At 37.7% G+C, this 23,003-nt stretch overlaps 1 protein-coding gene across 7 annotated transcripts in view; it reads right to left on the reverse strand.

The window, feature by feature from the left end:
- Positions 1–2,928: 2,928 nt before the first annotated feature.
- DISP1 (dispatched RND transporter family member 1) overlaps positions 2,929–23,003 on the reverse strand; it is a 90,580-nt gene continuing 70,505 nt past the window's right edge. For 6 of the 7 annotated variants that reach the window (XM_086744950.1, XM_086744952.1, XM_086744957.1 and 3 more), the window contains 6 exons: positions 19,841–19,870; positions 15,706–15,829; positions 14,327–14,454; positions 13,804–13,901; positions 11,638–11,735; positions 2,929–6,584 (listed from right to left, as the gene is read on the reverse strand). In XM_086744950.1, the coding sequence (XP_086601076.1) occupies positions 2,940–6,584; positions 11,638–11,735; positions 13,804–13,901; positions 14,327–14,454; positions 15,706–15,829; positions 19,841–19,870 (4,123 nt within the window). In that variant the 3' untranslated portion in view covers positions 2,929–2,939. Of the gene's footprint in view, positions 6,585–11,637; positions 11,736–13,803; positions 13,902–14,326; positions 14,455–15,705; positions 15,830–19,840; positions 19,871–22,056; positions 22,183–23,003 lie in introns of all 7 variants that reach the window. The other variant, XM_086744956.1, reaches the window with a different exon arrangement.

Below are 23,003 nucleotides of genomic sequence, written 5' to 3' on the forward strand. Positions count from 1 at the left end.
GTCTTTCCTAGACTTTGAAAAGGCAGAAAGGTCGACTGTCGTGTCCCAAGCTACACGTGTCACCGCTGCCAGAACAATTACCAAATACCCTGCCCAATTTGCTAAATACCTCAGCATGGATTCTCCATAGAAATAAAGCTCTACATGTTCTAAAACCAAGATCCTGTCACTTCCTGGAGGAAGTGCTAGCCAGTGCAGCATGCACACATCCAGATTCACTATGCGATCCCAGTGCAAGGGAGGACCTCAGCAACAGCAAATCAGTTAATGGAGATCAGAGTATTCTAGGCTCATCGGCTTCCCTTGGGACTCAGTGATCACTGGCAACTCTCAGAGAGATGTCTCAGTAGGATGTAATGGTCCCTGTTAAGATTTCCTGGAGTGGAACAGGTTCCCATCTCTTCTTGCTATAAAAACTTAATTATTAATTTTTAATTTTTTCTCTTACAAGTTTTCGGAGGATAGGGTAATGCATAGCCTTATCAGCTTTCAACTGTCACTGGAACTAGCTCTGCTTCTCTTGTGCTCTCCAGGAGTTGTACTGGCTTGGATTTTAGAGTTTATGCATGCACTGACAGAGATGCTGCACACACGTAGAGCTACATACATAAATATTAAACGTATCTATTTCAGTGATTGCTCCTTGTCCAGCTAAGTGATTTGGAAAGAATAAGGAAGTTAGCAGGGAGGTAATGGCAAAGTCACAACAGGCAAATACAACAGCGATACTGTTTGCTAGCCAAGTACATCAACTCATTTTAGTCTTTTCTAAGAGTACATTATGACTCCTTATCTGCCCCATTTTTTTTTTACTGTATCAGCTTTCAAGAAAACATAAACCATAATGAAAATACAACACTAATCTTTATCACTTACCTCACCATTATAAAAGCATTTATTAATATAAGCAGTCAGAAGGGGTGGGTTTCCTTATACAGAAGGTAGTTGTGAAAAGCTGGCTTAGAAAAACAACCAAATTTTGAGCTCAAAATGTCCCATGTTCTGTAGATGTGTTAGCTGGGGACCTCCCCTAAAGGCCGTGTCTCAAAGGCACAGCTGTGAATGACAGCTGATGTGGCAGGCACTACATAAGCATTACACACTGCTTTGGCAAGGTCTGACTGCAGGTCAATTAAACTATCATAACATTGTTTTTATTTCAGGACGATTTATTGCTTAGCCTGTTACGTACACCCCTCATAGAAACTGCACCCAAGCAGGTGCAGCGGTCAGGGAGAAAGCGGGACGATAGCAACAGCCCAGTCTCTTTCTTAGCCCTTCTAAATTCTCTAGATTGCTAGCACTGCAAGTCTTAGCTCTTTATAATTAATGGCCTCTACAGTGTCCAGAAAATCCTTGAATTGCTTTCATTACAAACATTTAGCAAGACTTTGGCTCTAAATTGAGTTATGAATTTTAAAATAACTAAAAGTGAGTTTTATTCTTTATCTAAGAAAGAATGCCATTCTTCTGAAACCATGTAAAACCATTTTAGCTTTTTCTGTAGATTTCCACCTCTTACTCTGCACCAGACACTGGGATATATAAGCACCGACATCACTACTCCCAGACAAACCAAAGCAGTTTGTCGTGCAGTACTAATCTTCTACATCCCTTCGACATGAACATTAGAGCAGAAAAAGCCAGGCTTTTCCTCCAGTGAATCATAACACACATAAGTACATGATACCACACCAGTTCATGACATTTATCTTCTGTTATCTGCGTGTAGTAAATCAATATAATCGGCATAACCAAATGATTATAAGAAGGGAGATTTGTCATTAAGGTACATACCAATTATGACATATTACACAGTTCCAGCTCTCAAATCCACTCTCCCTGAATGATGAGACCAGCAGCATTCCCACGGCCAAACCGTAGCTGCCATCTGACTACACCCTGCAGTTACGCAAACCCAATGTCTGAAATCCAATGTCCTGGATACATGGTTTAGTTCAGTATTTGCAACTACACCTTGGAACTTCCCTGGGTAAGAAAACTCAGAGTAAAATATTTTAATTTATGTGCTTGAGCCTTCTGAATTGACTTAATCTGACACTATTGACAGTAAGTCTCGAACATGTGCATTAACTACACCCTTCTCCACAACAGATTTACTTCTAATTTCCAAACTTTGTGGGAAAAAGTTCAGCATTGCAAGGCATTTCATGCCCAATTTTATAACTCCTGATTTTATATACACACATGTCACACACATGAGTTAAACTTTTCTTGTCATCACCAAGAAGTAAATAATGTTCACTTAACTATCATTTCCACCTGTATTCCCTGGTGTTTAACGGTAAGTCTATACAATAACTGCCAGAAAGGGCAGCTTAAATGTTTTACCGTGCTATATACACAGACACGCAACAATGGCAGTGCAAGTGCTGTTGACCTCTGAGAGCTTTTCTTTAATATACTCCCCAAACAGGCTACCCTGCAGAACTGGTGTCTCAGACAATCCTGAACGAACACAGTTACAGTACTGCTGCTGTTTCAAGGTGCACGCAAGCCTCCCAAGGCAGCAGTAAGAATAAAGGCAAATGATGTACTTGGAAAACAGGGCAATCTCAGTCTGTCCCAAACGTTACCAAGCTCACAAGCCCTGGCTTCAGAGAAGGGAGAGTTCCTTTGTAATGCTTCATTTCTTGAGATGGTTTATAAGGAGAATTCAAACTCCAAAGCCCTGGGACGAAAACTAAATTAAGCATAATCCACCTTATGAATTGCAGCAAAAAAAAAAAACCAAAACATTCTGGACAACATCAGGTTTTACTACACGCAATGGCTTTATGAAATGTATAAATGTTACTGTTCCATAACATACATTTTTCATTCCAAAATGCAAACTCGTATTTATTCAGGACTTTCCTTTTCAGTGTTTTAAACTTACTTTTAAAAGAAAGACACAGGATTGCCAAATTAAAGATTAATTATAGTGTTTTTATTAACAAACTTTCATTGGAAAGTTCTGGGTGCATTAACATAGGAGGCACATTGGCTTCGATGTTTGGCATTTGACAGTCAACAGAATTGCACTTCACTGCGATAGCCTTGCTACAACAGTGTGAATTTTCTCGGCAACCCTCGTAGCAAGCCTCTCTCACTGACCTATTCAGCAGATGTTTTCTATCATTTTGGTCAGCCTTCAAAACACGGTCATTGGGCAAAGAACACTGATCTACCTTGCTCCCAGCTTTCTTTTTCTGCTTTGACAGAGAGGCTTTCTTGCTTTCAACCCCATTTGCTTCTATACCACCCTTTTCATCACACTTGTCTGTCGGCTGACAGAATCCCTTTTGGTTATTTGATACACCATTCTCACATTCAGAGCAACGCACTACTAGAGGTCCTGAGTTTCGGCAGAGGAACTGTGAGGAGCTCATCACCTTTGGAACAGTTCTTATGTTTTCCTCGGGGTTTTGATGAGCATGTGAATCTGTCCTGTTTATTCTCTGATGTGCCTGAAACTGTTGCACGGACTGGAGGAAAAAATTTTTGGGCAGAGAGTTCTGTGTCATCGCTCTTTTGAGCCTTCCTTGAAGGCAACTGCAGTGGAGAACGTGCTGGACTGGGTGCACGTAACCTTCAGCAGCTTGCTGTAAAGCGCTTATAGGAGCTACAGAGCTTTGGATCTGTACAGTTCCTGGTGAAGGAGAACACTGGTAACAGAAGGTATCGCTTAACTGTTGACATGAGTGCGGACTCCATGTCACTGCCACTTGCTTATATGCATCGGGACAGCTACACTGCCTGTTCTGAGAGAAGATTGGGCATATGGTGTGTGGGTCAACAGAAGTCTGTAGCATAGCTGAACTACTAACATTTTTTATGCTTTTACTCACTTCGCTATTATATGCTGAATGCATAGGCATACACATGTTTTGGGGCCTGCTGCTGAAGAGCTCTGAGCAGATATGAGTTTCTTCATAAGTCACTTTCTCTGCAGGGTTGCAGACACCGGTTTGTGACGCCAGAGGCTCGAGCTCATAGTGCTCATGTTCCATTTCTGGTTTTTGACTTCTGGAGTCCAGCTGGTATTTGCTAACAGGATGTGATTTATTTTGACCTCTGCCTCCTTGAGCTTCTGAAAAGGTCTGAGAGAAGGCATTACACCGCAGTTTTTTTGGTAGTGGGATCTGGCCACAAGTGCCCTGGGGTCCAAGGCATCGGCACATGCACTGGAAGAAGAATGTTGCAAAAGCCCAACTAATGCACATTATAAGCATCATAAAAGTGCCAAGCTGTGTGTATGCCAACACTGTAGAAGGCATCATCATTGCTCCAGCTACAAATGTGGTCAATGCAGCCATTGCAATGGCAGAACCCATACGGCTTAAAGAAAAAATTACTTTTCCCTCTCGGTCAGGGTCAGGGGCTAAGCGATAAGCCACTCCATAATGAACAGCAAAGTCTACAGATAAGCCAACAGCCACGGAAATAGTGACAGATTCTAACACATTTAGCTCCCATCCAAGAAGAACCAGAGAGCCTACAGTAACGAAAATAGTTCCAGCTATTGAAACTATTGCATAAAGGCTTATAATTATATTCCAAGTTGTAAGAAGCATTACACTAAATGCAACAGCAACTGAAAGACCCATGGCAATAAGAGTACCATCAGAAAGACTGTCCTGAAGATCATAAAATTCGAGGTTACTCACAAACCAACCATTGCTCAGACCTTCAGGAGCAGAGCTAAGCTCACTTGAAATCCACGAGTCCACCTCTTTGTAGAACTGATGCATTTTCTCATAAGCCAGTGTGAAGAGGTAGGTGCTTTGGAACTCCAACACCACTGCCCTGATGGTGTCATTGAGGTCAAAGCGAGGCCCTGGGGTTTTACTATCTAGATGGTACCCTGTGCTTCTTTCCAGCTCCATTATCGCTCTCTTGATACATAATTCAAAAACTTCTTGTTTGTATGGAAAGCTCCAGTGGCTGCAGCAGGGGTAAAGGGATGGCTCATCGCAGTCTTGATTTTCCATCCACTGCTTAAATGTTTCAATAAAGCAGCTTGTGAAGTCTTGTTCGTCAGTCTGATAATAAAATGTTTGATTTCTTAACCTCTGACAGAAACGTAAAATCCAAACCTGTGAAGCTGGGCTAGCAATATTAAAACTGCTATCTAGTTGCAGCTTTCCTTTACTTTTAGGGTTTAAAGGGTCACCGTTATCCTCAGGTGTGACACCCCAGATTACTGTAATCGGCATGTGGAGCTCTTCTCCATGGTGGACACGTTCAAACATAAAAAGCTTTTTGTATTCCGCATCATATCGTTCAAATGGGTGAGAAGACCTGAATACCTGAAACTCAGAGAGCTCCAACGATGGCAATTTCATCTTTGGATTTACACACACAATATACGCTCCACCAACTGTTAAGGCAAGGAACCAGAAAAGCCAAATATATCGAAATTTGATAACAATGCATGGCAAAACTTTTTCAAAAAATATCCTGGATGCTTCTGACACTGCAAAAATAATCTTGTGGAACATCTGGCACAACACTGTCCAGCAGTTTTTGTTGTTGTATACCCTCTGCTGAGGTTTCTTAAAGCAACTGAAAATATTGAGAAGGTATCGTTCATGTAATACAACTACAGCAGGTAGCCACGTAACCATTAAAACATAATTCACCAAAATGGCAGTGCCGGCATAAACACCAAAACACCTGATTGCTGTGATATTGCTGACATAGTTAGCATAGAAGGCAGCAGCGGTAGTAAAACTTGTGACAAACATGGAAAGAGCAGCATGTTGCAATGTGATGCTCACTGTCTCACAGGTTCCAGCATGAGGTTTGTCAAATTTTGTGTAGTTCCAAACATCACATAAGACAAAAGCATCATCTGCTCCAATCCCAACAAGAATAATCAATGCAGTCAGATTCATGAATGGAAAGAACTCAAAATTAAATACTACCCGATAGAGAAAATAAGAAATAATCAAGGAACTAATTATTGCAAACATAGTCATCAGCGTGATAAACATGGACTTCGTGTATACACACATAACTAATAAAACAATTACAATGGCTATGGCAGGATACACAGTATCCATCAACAGGTAATCTTGAAACAATCTGTGTTTTATTCCAAACTCAATCCCTGTGACGGTTGTTACACCATCAGAAGCGTTCCAGTTCTCAAAGTTATCTAGGTAAATACTCATCATGCTTTCCCCTTTCTCAGTTGGAGAGAAGAGCATGCTGTATTTTAAAGCTGGTAAGACATAGTCAGCTGTCTTTGGACTTAGAAAATCCTTGTCCACTAGATAGTGAAGGATCTGGTAAACAGCGTTGTACTTGGTACATTTGCGAGGCACGTTTGTACACTTGAGTTGGTCCTTCCTTTTGGCGTTCATATCCCAGCAGTCTGGCCCCAGTGTTCCGTTGTAGTAGTATTTGGCACATGTGCGAAGCAGCTTCAGGGTGTGAGAGACGTCCCGTTCTACAATTTTTTGACACGATGACCTGTTGTTTAGAATAGCAATGTAGTTGCCCAGTGTCCAGCTGGGACAGCACGAAGCAGCAGTAGCTCTCTGGCAGAGATCGCCAAAATGGGAATGGGATCTGATCTGTATAAAGACAGGCAGGGCAAAAAAATCCAGTTTAAAGTAACAGTCTCAATTATTAGAAACATTCACTCACAAAAAAAAAAATCCCAAAGTGATGAAAATTCAGCTTACAGTCCTTTCGTGTAAATATTTTAAATTCTTATTTCCACACACATTTTTTTTTGATCAGCATCCTCTTACATGCAGCAGACTAAACCAGCAGTAACTCAGTATACTGACATGTCACAGTGGCATAAAAGTGGCAAAAGCATTAAGAATTTTGTAATTCTGTTGTCTGAAGATGCACTGAAGTGGTTTTTTTCCAGACTGAGGACTGTTAACTGTCTTCTATTATCTCATGCTATACTCCTGAAAATAAACAATCAGCCATACAACAATGAAGCTCCATTCTGCTTGGACTCACACACTGAAGTTCCTAGGAGAGGCAGGCACTTACCATCCAGAAAGGAAGGACGTGACAGCTTTACAACAACTGCCATCATCTGACCTCTCTTCTGCAACCTTAACTTTTGGGTCTTTTTTAGCTCTCTCGTACAGCTGACAGACATTTCCCCCAACCAGGTCAAGTCTGCCACCCAGGCACTGCATGTCCCTGAGTCATGCCGGACTTCGAAGGCACAAGCGCAAGATCATTCCGCTGTGGCATGAAGCACCCCAAAATAAGCCCTGCTGCACAAAGACAGCACTCATGCCTCTGAATGCTGCACCCACCACGGGATGAAGTTCCAAGTGTTGATTCAGGAGTGGAATGGAGGCAGATGCAGCAGCAGCAAAGCCAGAGAAGTCACAGGGACAAGCAGGCACCCGTTTCAAGTACAGGCAGGGCACAGAGCTGGGTCATGGGGGAGGACTCCTGTTGTCAGCTCAAGTGACTGCCCAAAACCTAGGAACTCCTATCAGAGCTTTTCAAAAATGATAACAGTTTAAACATTTTGGTTAAGGAATCTCCTTAGCAAAATGAGTGCTAATCCCTTATGTGGATACTCTTCTTTCACTTTAAGAATATTCCAGATTTAGTTGACACCAGTAAGAACATGATTTAGCTAAATCACCACAGGCAAAATTGAGAGTCTCTATAAAATAGAACTGAAACCCTTAAGTAACAAGGTTAGATCAGGAAAGTTTTCTCAAGTTGGGAAAACTCAATCTTGACATGGTACAGGGAATATAAGTCTTAAAAGCCAGAACTTCTGGCTTGTTATATGTGACAAATTAGAATTAATCCTTCAAATACTTAGATATATGTAAAAATTCAGTCTTGATCAAGTCTTGATTCTAGAATGAACACATACTAATAGAGCAACATTAATAAAGCCATGTGCTTAAGATTTTATCGGATTGGGCCCTGAAACCATTATCCATGTATGTTTTAAATTTAGGTGATCTGAAACATACCACTTAGCTTTTTTTTTTTTTGGTTAGCAAAATTACGTAGGTTTCTTATTAGCAATTCTTTATAATGCAGACAAAAAAACCCTGTACTTAGGGATTCTCATGGCAGTTATAAAAACTGTAATATGGACTTAATTTTGTCAACCAGTTTCTGAACAATAACAAACTGGCATTCCAAGAAACCAGGATAATTCATGTTTGATTGTTTCCAGATAAAAACACTCACACAGGCAAACTCAGGAAAAACTGAACAACCTATTAAATAAAAGGAAGCACTGGAATAGCATATCTGTATTTTTCATGGCACATCTCCAGGTTAATCCTATGAGGATATAATAGGCAAATTGGGAGGAAAGGATTGTATTGTCTTCTTGAAGTATTCAAGTTCAAGACGGGACAATGAGGTTTATATGCTGTTCTTCAACACTTGCTGCAGGCCATAAACATCCACTGGTAAAGTAACTGTTGCCAAAGATAAAGTAACATGAGCTGTCAGCTGGAAATTAGAAATTAAAATACAAAATTTAGCTCCGGATAGCTCATTAAAATACTACATTAAATGTTAATATGTTGTAGCACTGGGCTTTGTTGGTGATCCAAAGGAACTGAAAAGGCCATTTTGCTATTGCCAGATTTGGTCTGCCACTGGCAAAACTTTCATTTATTTTGGAACAAGTAAGGAAACTAAGCCGTGCAACCTGCACACATGCTGCATCTGTGGGCAGATCTGCCTGAATTGGTCTAAGCAGGAACAAAGAATCACAAATACACAGTTTTGGGGAAGCAGTCTGAAAAGATAATTTACAGTCTTTGAAGTTTATAAAATAACTGTTTACAGTTTATGGGGACAACATTCTGCAATTAACAGGTGAAAAAAAGGCTCTTCTTAAGCAGTAAAAAATTAAAACACCTCCTATAGCTATTTTATATGTAAAGTTTCCGTGAAGATTATAGGACTCGCATATGCTGAGCAGCTGCAGGATGGAGCCCCGAAGTGTCAGTAAAACATATATTTAAAATAGTTACAAGCAGATGGGAATACAATTAACACATAGGGGATATATTGTTAGCTTGTACTAAAGCAAAAACTAGTGGTGCTGAAATCCTGCTTATCTTCAGAAAAGTACATGGATTCTAAGGTTTGCATTTCCAGAAAATGGTGTCTGATTTGCCTGTCTTTGAATACAGAAAGCTTTGCCACTTATTTAAACAGAACTGTGGCTTTAAACAAGTATGAATTGAACAACAAGAGTAACTACAGCCAGAAGAGAGTCTGTAAGACCAGAAGGTCACTGAAGTCATCAATTTCTTCTGATAGCTGCAGTGCAAGTCAGCATCCTCTCCAGGGACTGGCTGCTAGCAGAACTTAGCATTCAGAAGTGGAGCATATCGCGGCACTTCATGAGTTCTACAAAGTGTTAGAAGTGCTTAGATATTGTTAGAAAGTGTTAAAATTGTTTAGACATGTTATTTGTAAGTAACAAGCATTTAAAAAAAAATTAATGAAAAAAGCTTCAGCCCTGAGCCCTGAATATCTAATTTTTACTATAAATTTACATATATAGATCAGCAATAATTGCAAAACCTATCTATATCAATTTGTTTTGTCTACTAACCAGCCAAAACCCAATGCTGCTATCATGATGCACTGTCATTCTGCTCAGCTGAGATGTTCAATTACTATATTATTAAGTAAACACCTAAATTAGAAAGAGGTTCCACAGAAACATGATGTATCTGCAACAATATTATTTATAAATATCTACCCAAATGTGGGTGCAGCTGAAATAGCCAACATTTAATTTTCTGCAGTGTTCTTACTTCAAAGGGAGAGCTATTTTTATGGATACAAGATGCATGGTGCTTGTTTTTTGAAGTAAAGTAGTTTAATCCTTCCCTCACTAAGTAAAGCAGTATTTGAAATAACATGTTACTATCAAAGTGTGCATATAGTGAGGGAAAAAAGAAAAATTCCTCAGGAGTAATGCAACCGGTACAAAGATTAATCTTCAAAGGTAATTAACTGTCCTTATTCTGTTATATAGAAATATTTTTCTTTTTTTTTTTATTCAGACTACATTGCTTCGCAATGATCTACACTACCTGGGATTTACCTGCACCTACATGTGCATTTACCTGCAGTCTATGCGACTGACCTTCTACAGTTAAAAGCACAGATTAGCATCTTCCCCCTAACTCTCAATTTTTACCCTTCTAGAAGGTAATTCTCTGCTGTATCTCCTCATTGAACTGACAGTATGAACACTCCCTAGCTCAATTCGTTCAGAAGTGAGCAAGGTTAGTTTAAATACTGTACTTGGCTCATTCTGATCGAAAGAGATAAAGGGTAATCACAGGAGCCATCCTGCTGGTGCAATAATCTCTGATAGGGAAATAAGGAACATTTCATAAGCACTTAAGGATAAAAACCACTTACACCAGAGGCCAACCAGGACAAAATGTGTGTCAGCAGACTGCCAAGGGAGATTCATTATACAATGCTCAATACTACAGCTCAACATTTTAAGTAAGCAAATGCCAGCTGTTAAGGAAAACAGTTCAGGAATTTGCTAAATTAATACAGTTGTCTAAAAGGCAACAATAAATCTAATAATAAAAATATTCCTCATGAAATAAAAGTCGTATAATATGAAGTTAATTGTTTATGATTATTTTCATTTTGGAGGAGAAAAAAAATTGAAATAAACATATAATTATTAAGAAAAGAAAAACATCTTGCTCTATTTCCATACAAAGTCACCAGTACACAAAAATTTATGATTACTCAGCAGTTCAAAGGAAAAAAAATGTACTAATTTCCAGCAAGTGACAAACATATTTCACGAACATGCCACCTGAATGCTTATTTTATTTTAGCCTTTGTCAGTTGATCCTCAGTTGAAACCAGACACTGATTTCAATCAAGAGTGCTAAGTTACCTTCTAACACATGTAAAAGCAGCTATGGTAGCCTCTGAAGCTGGCTATTACAATGGTTATTTTGACTATGCAAGGTACTGTGCACAAGGAGCCAGACAGACAAGGTGAAAACGTCTTTTTTTAATTTTCTCAGTTTTAAAGAGAAATTACTATTCTCTGGAAGTATCATTATCCACATCTAATAAACTGGACTATATTTCTAGCTACTGTATCTATGTTCCTTTGTTGTCCACCTGCCAACCTATTTTCTTTCAACCTAAAAAAACCCCCAAAAACCCAAACATCTGAGTGTCCCACTGGCTGTCGGAGAAAAATGCATATGCTATGAGGATGCAGCGAGTTCACTTGAAGGTGAAAAAGCAAGAAAAATTGATTTGCTGGGAAACAAGAACAAAAATCCATGAAATAATATTCTTAGAGGAAACACACTGCAAGAGTTAAGACAGTCCTTTCTACAAAGAAACTTCTAAAGCAACCCTCCTCCACCCCATTCTGGATGGTATTAGAAGCAAAACCAAATAAATTCCTCTATATAATCTGACTGTACAAATTGAAAGTTGTTTTTTTAACTTTGTCTGCATGCTGATTGACCATTCAAAAAGGTTGTGAACAATGTGAAGGCTTCTCATATGCTACTGAATGGCAATGGGCAGCAAAACAAAAGTTGCAAATACATGCTTCATATAAGCAAGTTAAACAAATTAAATGCCAGCTTTACTTACCCTCAAGTTATCTACATTGCACATTGACTTAATTGCATTCAAATTCCATAAATTCTCTCCTTCTGTTGAGGTAAACACCACTCGTGAATAGCGATCACCTGAAATTACAGGAAGGGGGGGTTTATAGATTATTTGGGTGTGTCTGGTATCAAAGACAGGCAAAATCTCACCATTTAAATGACACAGATGAAACCTTGTCAGGTCATGGGAATCCACCTCTTTTTCAAGATGAGCTATGTATTGGTAAGACTCAGTCCACATGAAAGTTTCAGTTTCCTTAAGCTGCTTATAGTAAATATGGTATCTTCATATTATATACCACTTAGAAGCTCTACAGACTTCTATTCAAGCAAACTATCTTCTGAAATATGCCAAACAAATAAAAATCAAAAGATCTAATCAGCAAACTATGGAATTCTTGGCACAGCATAATGGCAGTACACAGATAATAGTAATCAAAGGCTGATTTAGTAAGTAATGTGGGAATATAAATAATAATTATAAAGCTGTTTCTACAAGAATGTTTTTGCTTTAGAAGCAAATGACTGCATTGGAAATTACTGTGATATCCTTGAGGCCATTTTTACGAAATCTACAGTTTAGACATACACAGCTTAAATTACAGATTAAATCACATTTATTAGAAGACAACTTTTAGGAAAGGAAACTATTACTTAGTGACAGTGAGATCTTTATGCATAGCTAACAAGGGAAAAATATATACAAACACAAATATATGGCACTGTGTAACACAGTATAACACTGTGTTAAGAAACGCTATCACATTAATTACAATATTCCAAAAACCAAAAGACTGGATTTTTCCCACTGCTGTGAATGTACAGAATTTTTGCCTTTCACAAGACTGTAATGAAAAGACTCAGGGGTAGTGCTTTAGGATCAAGGAAAATGAAATCTGCAGATCCTGGAGCAGACAAAGAAAGATACCAGGAATGACAAAAATGGGTCAAGAGGAAATCAACTGTTTTCTTTACATAATGGACTGGCAAAGCACAATTCCTTCATGACTGCCACAACTGAGACTATGCAGAAACAGTGGTGGAAAGAATGAGGGTTAGACTATGCAGAAACAGTGGGCAGGGTAAGAGGAGTTAATTTTGCTTCAAGTTGCAATTAATGCTCAGTAGAGTTGTGACTACATTTCCTCTTCCTTACACAAGACACGCTGAGTCTAATTTGGTTCTGCTCACAGGAGCAGAAATTACAACCTTGCTCACATCCTCTCACTTAGGTGGAAGACCATATCATAATTGTTTAAAAAAAAAATAAATAAAAAGATCTGTTTTTCACTCTGGTTTTTACTGGTCACGGGTCTCTCAGATCAAGTAATATAAACAAATAATTTCACAATTACGTTTTTGTGCTCTGTTATCAGTCCTCACATATTGAAGCAGCTGCAAAAGAGTCCAGGTCATTATATGAATAAAGGCAAGATCTACATCTGCTAATGCATGTTTGCTGCCAGAACAGGACTTATCAAAGTTTTGCAGTATGCCTTGTAAAAAGTCAATAAACTTTGTCTTTTTGTCCTCTAGTTTAATTTAGACAGCTTCATAAACCTTAGGTACTTTAAGGCGGAGTTTTGTTGGGTTTTTCTTTCTTGGAGGGGGGTGTTTTGTTTGGGTTTTTTTTTTTTGCATGTGTGTAGTTTTTTTGTGTTGTTTTTTTTTTTTTCCTAAACAATCCCCTGAATTCTGGATAAGATATGACTTGTGGATGTATTTTAGGACACATACAGGAAAAGTATTTTGATTTAGATTTTTTTTAGTTAAGTTAAGGGCACAGATAAAAAACGCCTTCCCTAGGGTCAATTAAGTGCTACCTCTATAGCCATACAAAAAACACTGCTTTTACAATTATCAGCATTACCAATAACTAACAAAAATCTTTACAGGAAACAGAACCACTTAAAGGAAGCACTTTATGTAAATAAGGTTGCTTCCTAGGAAGAATCAACAGAACACAACATTTCAGTCCAATTTCTTCAGAGACTTCTGCACGTAGAAAGAAGGGGCTTATCATGAATACACTAGTCAAAAAATATCTTCCTAATAAGGCATACAATACACAGAAGAGCTCAGAAATCATTCAACTGGCAGCATGTTTAGAAGTTTTCAGCTTTCCTTATATAATTTCTCCACTTACTTGGAATATCACAGAAAAAGGTATCCTTGTGGAAGTTCCAGTCTGCTTGCCTCTTCTCTCTTTCGTAGTGATCATCTGACCATCTGTCATCTTGATGACTAAAACAGAATAAATAGTTTTACCTTACCTTAGCAAGGAGAATGTTAAAAGGAGTATCCAAACAAGTCACACGTCTTCATAGCTCTTACATATGAAAAAACATATACTACGTGACTTTGGTAGTCAAAACTGCAAACATTCGTCTATTTTTTTGTTATTATAGACTTCAAAGGAAACTACATTGAGACCAGTACTGAAATTATACAGAATTCAAAGAGATAACTAAAATGATACATTCTTTTAAAGAGCTTGTGATGGGAACTATCTAGTTCTATATGAAAGGCCTTAAGAACTGTAGGAGACTAGATTCAATATTTATATGAAATCAGTGGCAGTATATACATTAACTTCAGAGGTTATCGGAGCAAGTGCTATGTACACACAAAAAAACTTCAATAAAACAAAATGCATTTTTAATACACACCTTTTAGCTTGCTCATCTGCATATTTGAAAGGATAGTTCGCAAGCGTTGCTTTGTATCCTGTGTTTTTCACCATATTGTTCCATGTGACCAATCTCTGTCCGATGGCCGTCCCTCTTGGTTCAAAACCCTAAGACAGAACATTACAAAATTCCATTAATACTTTTCATTCCTTAGCTCAAACAGGAAAGTGGAAACATGATCAAAGTGATGGACAGTTTTCATTATGAAGCACAGTTTCCCCAGGCATCTACTTTTAAAGGTAAAATGCTTTATGACAGATGAGACAAAATAACGACCAACTGTATAGAGCGACAAGGAATTAAGAATTCTTGCATGTACTACTTCTCTCCCTGAGAACTGATCAACGTTCAACGCTTAGTTTTCAGAGCAAGGATGTTCTACAAAGACCTTTACTGCATCTCAGTATCACTCTTTACTGATTAAATATGACTAAAAAGCACTCAAGTGTACCTTCTCAATTTCTCCAAGAATAAGGTAAATCTTTAAATAACTTGGAAAAGGATTTTGAAACCATTTTAATAACTTGGTTGTTTTCAAGAAACATCCATTACATATGGACACGTACAGATACATGCTACTATAGTATAAATAACAGTAACTTACAAGAACAGTATATTTTTATTTGAGGATAATGATTAAATACAATATTTTCAAGAAAAGTCCTGAAAGCTACTCAGGGGTAAGATAGCTCATGAAAAGTAAGAAATGAGTGGGATATTCAATAGAATCTGACAAAAATTACTTTCAGTTTTTAAATCTGGATGTCATTTCACCCCCAGAAGGCACTTAGAATCTTCTTTCCCTTAACAGATCCTGGCCCTAACTCTTTGAAATCTGAGTTAGAACGTATGGTCTGTGTTGTACTGTGCTGTACATCTAAACTGGGATGAATTTACATTATTCAACATAGAGCACTTCTGTTGAAGGACATACCAGTTTTCAGCAGCAAAATGCAAAAAGAATTTAAACTAGTGGATAACACTCTCTGATGGCAACGTCATCGTTGTATCACCATTAGCTGCTCCAATGTCAAGATTTAATACTTTTTAAAAAATAATTAATTACAGGAATTACAAGGCTCTTCACCATCTCATTTCTTTTGTGGATTCACCCAAAAGAACTTGCTTCTGCAAGCCTACTACCAACTGAATCTCTCTGGAAACTGATTCCCAAACAGATTCATAGTACAGGGAACCTTTTAAGGCATGACCAGAGTCAGTTTTTTCCTCCAGGCAGATCTCAATTTAAAAGGAATGTATCAATTGCTGCACTTGCATCTGCAATTTACCAGTATTACTGAAAGAGCAGCAAACCAAAAAGACTTATTTGACAGTACAATTGATTAATATTTACCTACCAGCAATGGATCAGAGAAATCTGGAAGATCTGGAACTAATATTCCAACCAGGGCACATACCACAATTAACACAGTACACATGCCCAGGACCACCACAGGCCAGTCGGCTATCAGCGCAGCATAGCTACATGGAGAGGAGCAGAGAAAAAGACATTTCAGAAATAAAAGTTATACTCAAAATTAACCCGTACTTCTCTCAAGAATCACATGGAAACATTGACCGTTTTTCTTTGTTCTACCTTCAGGAAATTAAGTGGATGGAAATTGTTTGGAAAAGTTTATTTCTACACTTTTTTTTTTTTTAAAGTAAGACAACATAAGCCACCCTCCTTTCTATCAAATCTCCCAACTGAAGTGTTCTATTCTTATACAGAAAAGCCTTTCATATCAGACTTTTTTTTTTGCCCAGGATTCTGACAAAAATGCAGGCTTTATCTTAGATTTTCTTTGTGCTGCTACAGAAGTGATTAACTATAGGCTACTGAAATAGATATTTCTGTCTTTTAGTACATGTTCAGTATTTAAAACTGCCATAGCAATAATTTACATAAAATATTTCTACATTAAAAATGAAAAAAAAAATCCTATATGAAGCAAAATCCACCGTTTAAGACTAAAACATTTTTTTTTATATATAAATACTTTTTCCGTAGCTTTATACTTAACTTTTGGCATGGATATTATCCACGGTTGGGGATCACTAGAAAATAGATGTTTTGCTAAAAATTTAATAACAGAGAATATCACAGTTTCTTATTTGAAAGCTTAAGCTTTTTTAAGAAAAATATCAGAGAGAGATACCAATTTTACAGTAGAATCCAAAAGAAAACATTTCTTCTACATTTAAAACCATCATTAAAAGAATACTCAAACCCTAGATGCCAGTGATTCATAAAATCTGTTGTAAATTCAAAGGTGCAAAGGAGTTGTGACATGATACCTAAACTAATCAGCATTAATTGTTTAGTCTTCTAGTGTAACACATATCCTTGGATTTTAACTCCTAGGTCATTCTAAATTCAGACTGCAAGAATTTTCATATGCAAATCTAATTTTCACCATTTTATAATGCATTTTTATTTTTGTTAAATAGACAGAAAAGTATCAGAAAATAAAATGAAACCCAGTAATCTTAATTTCTTAACAATTTTTCTTACAGTAAAGACTTCAGTTCATAGAATTTATCTGTCAAGGGAAATACTGTCTAATCTTGGGAGCAAAGAGAGCACAGGAAGTCCCACAAAGTTTAAAAGGCATTAGGAAAATAATTACAGGCTATGAATCATTCTATAATGATAGAATAATTATATATTATAATTTCTCTTTACACACTAAATATTGACCCAGAAGATCCATACTCTCATTTCTTCCTCAACTGACATGCAACATAACATGAAAGTTTATAGCAGAGCGCTCTCCTTACTTATTTCCACCGTCTTAAAAGATTATGGCTCTTTTTCTGTTTCAGAGCAACTCATAATCTAATCACAATTCAGTTATCGGCTCTACAGAAATTTTCCGTTCCATTGCTAAGAAGGGAGGTAGTGCTCAGCTCCTCACTCCAGCAACAGCTTCCCAGTTTTCTAACTGTAAAATCAATGGCAGTGAGCAAGCTTACTGCTGACTTTCCGTAGCATGCGGAAACAGGCACGGTCTAGGGGTCCTAGTACAGCTTTAAGGAGCAAGGAAGTCCAAAGCACTGGGCGTATCTCAATTTCCCGTTAGATAAATGTGGAATAATTCTTACATACTCACACAAGAGATTAATTAGCAAAAGCTTGAAAAGCAATATGAAGAGTAATTTTTTATTGAAGTCAATCACAAAGGGGCAACTTGCCAAATGAGCAATTGTACAAAGCACAAGTGAAGTAAATGACCTAAAAGAATTTTCCTATTTATAGGACTAAATGTTTTCATAAACACCAAGCGCTAGATTGACTAGTTATTATAGACATTTGCTCTGAAGTCATAAAAACTATACTCAAAAGATTTATTTTCTTAGTCATCGCTACTGCCAGATTTACTGCTTTGACATGTTCTCTCTACACTCCCATTTTCAGCTGAGCAGCTTCAGTTGCTTGCTGTAAAAGAAACTATGTCTTAGGTGAAGTGTTAATGAGCCATACACAGAAGCCAGTGCTTGTTTACACCTGCAACTTTGCCCTGTTTCTTGTATCACATACTGCAATTCAGATAAGCAAAGCTGACCTGGGATAGAACATCAAAAAGGACTTAACTACACTATATTTTAATTTTATTTGTCTGAGCATCATTTGGTGCAGCTCAGGGCTCTAGCTCCAACCAAGTTGCCTACAGCCAGCCTCAATCCCAACCCACTCTAAGTGGTTAAACAGATGGCAGTATTTTTATTTTTCACCTATTAAAAAGACATAAAATGAGCTCAGTTACTTGTTATTTTCTCTGTGAAAAGAAAGATTCTGAATAAATGATCACTTGCTGATAATGTCCAAGTTCAAGAGGAAAGCACTTAAATCAATTCCTCAGTCAAGGAATCACTCACATTCAGAAAGCACATCCTTAGTGCTAAGCATATACTTAACACATTTCTAAATTCTACTTTTTGATGCCTAATTAAAACTACAGTTGGTCAATGAGCGGGGCATATGGCTATGCTGGTATAGTATAATTTTTTTTTTCCCTCCAAACTATTCAAACACTAAATAATGAATTCTCCATAACTATGACACTGACTGAAATACCTTTCTTTTATGCCATTTCACCCTCTTTCAATCTAGTTGTTAGAATGGCAACGCTGCTGTAATCTGCCTTGTACCATGACAATGCATGCAGTTTTAATTAATTTCTTTCCTTCTGCCATTTTTCACACACCTGAAAAAGGCTTGAGTTTTTTGGTGTTTTTTTTTATTTTCTTCATGTGGTAATCAATTAAAAATGCTTAGGAGATACAGGAATTAATTCAATCTATAGTTGTCTCGCCCATTTAGCACCGCTACAGACTGGTTTCAAGTGATTTGCCCCAAGGTGATCTAAGACTTCAGATGCTTTCTTTAAAAGGAGAAGGGAGGAAAAGGAAAAAAAGAAAAAAAAAAAAGATAGTGCACAACTTTTCCTTCTGATTTCAAGCTATAGTGTAACACACAGATAGTTTTAAACTTTTCAATTCAGCACCTCCATGTAGACATACTCAGGTCAAACCACTACCCAGTCTCACATAAAGAGTCAGAAACATAACATATATAATTTCCTTATCATAAAGGGGTTGCTATCAGCAATAGGCGTTTGTGTGGCTGAATTCATATTAACAAACAGATTTATGTGACTCAAAACAGACATTTAGCAAACAGGCTTGTTCTTTACTGAAAGCAAATCTTAACAGTTTTAGGTAAGCTGCTCGGTTGTTTTCTCTGACCCTTCCATTCCCCAGAGCATATGCAGTCCAAACCCAGCGTTCTTGACTGCATGGGGTTTCTGCTTTTAGGAAGAAGAAAGATCATTATGATGATATTTTTGAACTTTTCTGTCAGGTTGTTTTATCACTGTTGACGGTACAACCAAGCCACTTCACAGAATAACCCTTAATCAAAAAGGTACTGAGTCACAGGGCTTTTATGCTTGTGCCGAGTGTATTACGCACAAACAGAATGGCATGAACTAGTAGAAAATACCACACGTGCCAAAAAGGAACACTGAAATCCGCATAATTTTAAAATTCTGGCCCAGTATACTCTCTCCAAAAGCCTCTCCAACAGAAGCTATTTATGGAAAGACTTCTTAGAGGGAGCACAGGAGTTTGGCCACCATCTGTGGTCTATCCTCTTCCTGCTCCTCCAGGATTCACAGATGTGTGACCAGGGAAGTTAAAAAGCTCGTCCCGGGCTGCTCCTTTCAGTGTTTACTTAGGGACCCATTTTAGATCAATTCTTCAGAATGTTATTTGAACTTGCTGATGCTATCTGCCTCTCCTGTGGTGGCTTCAGAAATTCACTACCCACTGTATAAAGAAATATTTTTTTTTCTAATCTGTTTTAATTTGATTGCCTACTGTTTTCCTTTCCTTACTCTTGGATTGCATGGGGAATAAAAGTTTTGCCATCATCTTATCCACTGCCTTTATGATTCTCCAAACCTCCCACATGACAGTATTAGACCTTACCTTTTTGGTAACTTGAATGGTCTGGCTGGCCTGGAAGAAGGGGAAAAAAGAGAGTAATGGAAAATATATGAAATATACATACACGTGCCAATTTGTTTAATTCTTCCCATACATGGATAAGCAGATAAATTATAAAAATCAGATATTTTAGAATATGAATTATTTTAAAAGGCATACAATCATTCAATTGAGTCTTTGCAAACAAGTAATTCAGAGAATAATTATAGCTACAGCCAGCTGGGTTTTCCAAAGTGGAATTTTATGCAGCTGATTTTTGAGATTACTATTTAAGAGGCTTTTACAGTTTTCAACAAGAGACCAAATAAATTAACATGATAAAAATTCAGTACCATTGAAAACCATGACATAGTTTGCACATGATGGGGAGAGACAACCAAAACACCACATTCTGACACTGCAATTCACAAACCTTCTTATTTGTCCTTCATAATTCCACTACAAAAAATGATTTTGGACATAAATTCTGTCTTGTCATAATGCAGGAAACAGAATGACAAAAGGTACCTATATAAAATAACTTTCCTGTGTAAGTTTTTGTTATTTGTTAAAAATCTAATACAAACAACATTACTTCAATGAGGAGATTGCAAATCCAAATGCAAATTTTTCATCTCTGCTGCTGGTCAGGGAGCACTTAATTTTGTTAGCTATTGAATCAGTAAGCTTCACATAAATTTCACTTTAAAAAATTTCCCATGAAGAATTGGTTAGTCCTTTCAAGAATTTCCTGTCTATGAATGTGACATACAATCACTCCAAAGATGTAACGATACTACAGCTTCAGCTAAGTTCCGGACTTAGCCTATACTTAATATTACTTCTTTAAAAATGTATAGAAAACAATCAATTATGAAACAGCTGCTTGTATAAAATAGATCACTCTGTATTTCTGCTCTGAGGTCCCCAAAAGAATAAAGATTTGTATGCTTTCACACCACCGGAGAAACAGCTCAAACTTCAGACTCCTCAGAAATTTTTCATGGAAGTTTAAAGCTTAATTCAGTGCTCAGGAATGAGATTTGCCGTCCTTCAAAGGATAAGGCTCAACGCACTGGGTTGAAATTCCAGCCCAGGGCAACCAAAACATTCTGGCACCATCAGCTCAAGGTAGCTGTGACCATGCCCATACCAGGTGCACGTACTGCTTAGACTGTATCTATTTCTAACTCTGAGCAACCTCAGAGGTAAGGGGGAAATATAAAACTAAGCCTCAAAACCACCATGCTCTGCTACACCAAACAAAAAGTATAATCTGATGCAAACCAGCTGTTAATGAAGTAAGAGGCCATTTCAGATATATATTCAAAGCACTGCTAACTAACATGATAGCAAAAGGGTGACAAAAATGGAACTGACAGCAGAAAGTAATATAAAAGTAACCATTCCTATTATCACCTCCTCAGCAGGAAGAGTGGAAGAACAAACTAAACTAGCAAAGCTAAACTCTGATGCTAAGCTCTCTTTCACTCTTCATCTTCATTCATGATGTGTCTCAAGCAATATAGCACATAAATATAACTACGATGGAACAATCCCTCAAGGAATATAAAGCTAATATATTTGTTTTCTTGAGAAATAGAAATAAATTTTAACTGTTATAGGAAATAAGAATTGTATAAAAGCAAATTTCTCTCAGTTGTAATTCAGTGCAGTCTGGAAATGCTCCAACCCAACAAAGAAATAGAGCTCTTACTGTAGGTAGTACATAACAGTAACAATTGCTCCTTGTAGCCATGAGCAAACTGGAGAAAAGGAGGAGAAAAGCAGAATAATCAATCTGCAGTTGCAGTAACTCAAGGATTAAGGAAATGCACAGACAAGGATTTTCTGTTAAATCCAGTCACAAAAATTAAGATTAAATTTATGATGTGTCACCAACCCTCAGTTTGTAGTCCAAGATGCACAAATCTGACTTTCAGGAGTACTGAACATACTCAATTTCACAACTAATGCCAAAAACTTCTGGTACCACAACAAGAACAACAGACTCGTCAGCGGTCAAAATGTACAGAAACCTAAATAAACAGAGTTATGAAATGACTTTGCAACAGTGTGTTGCCTGAGGCTGAAAAGAAGTTGTGGCAGGCTCAGAGGACTTCTTGCTGTCCTACCCACAGCCTCAACCACAAACCCAACTTTTCTCAACTAAGGCTAGGCTGAACAGTAAGAAAGTAGGTACCGAAGACAGAACTCACTAAACTTGAATCTGAAGTTAGCAGTAACAGGACTCTGTATGAAGAGAAACGCTGAAACAGAGAAGCCCTTTCATGGACTAACTCTGCACCAACACAGAGCGCAAACTGCAATGCGTGCTTCTACGCCTGTATGAAAAAGGGGACAAAGCTACAGAGTCAGGTAGCATATTTTCATAATTGCAGCATTCACTCTTGGGTTTACAGATTGGAGAGAAATAAATCCACACATATTTAATATTAACATGGTGATTTAAACATGTATTTCTAGCTTTTATTTGTAAAAGTCTGGATTTCCACATATGTTCAGTCACTTGGGAATGCAAGTCCTGTTTTCATCTGTGCCGTACTGGACCTCACCATGAGCAACAATACCACACAACTATTTGGCACAACCAATAAGCATCCAAGGACAAGTAATACAGGCTGTTGTAATTCAAGTTTATAGTGATTATATAAGTGTTTATATGACAATTCAGGTTTACATTGTCAGATAAAATTGCCTCCCATATCCTTGGAGAATCATTACCATCACCTCCATGACTCTATAAAGTGTTAGCTGGTTCATCCAGAGAGCTACGTCCACATCACTACGCAATCACCCAAATACAAGGGTTTGCTTGGACAGTGAGGTACAGAACTGCCACAGAATCATCTGAGGTCCTCAAAAAGCTGGCTAGACAAACATTTTTTGGGACAAACCACATGTAATTGATATCATTCTGGGGACGATGCAGGCACCCTCTCAGTGTATCTTCTTACTCACCCTTCCACAGCTCTCCCAGCCCCTTCTGCATGCAAAATCTTAGTACATGTGCACGTTTTAAATCTCACTCCAAACTTTACCTTGTCTTTCATTTATGTCTCTGTAACCACAGTCAAAACAGATTTTCTTAACAGAACATGAAATTTGTTTAGATAAGACTCTCAAAAATTAACTGAGGCTAATT

This window comes from Chlamydotis macqueenii, chromosome 3 (genome assembly GCF_036417535.1).
Source record: "Chlamydotis macqueenii isolate bChlMac1 chromosome 3, bChlMac1.mat, whole genome shotgun sequence".
Taxonomy (NCBI): domain Eukaryota; kingdom Metazoa; phylum Chordata; class Aves; order Otidiformes; family Otididae; genus Chlamydotis; species Chlamydotis macqueenii.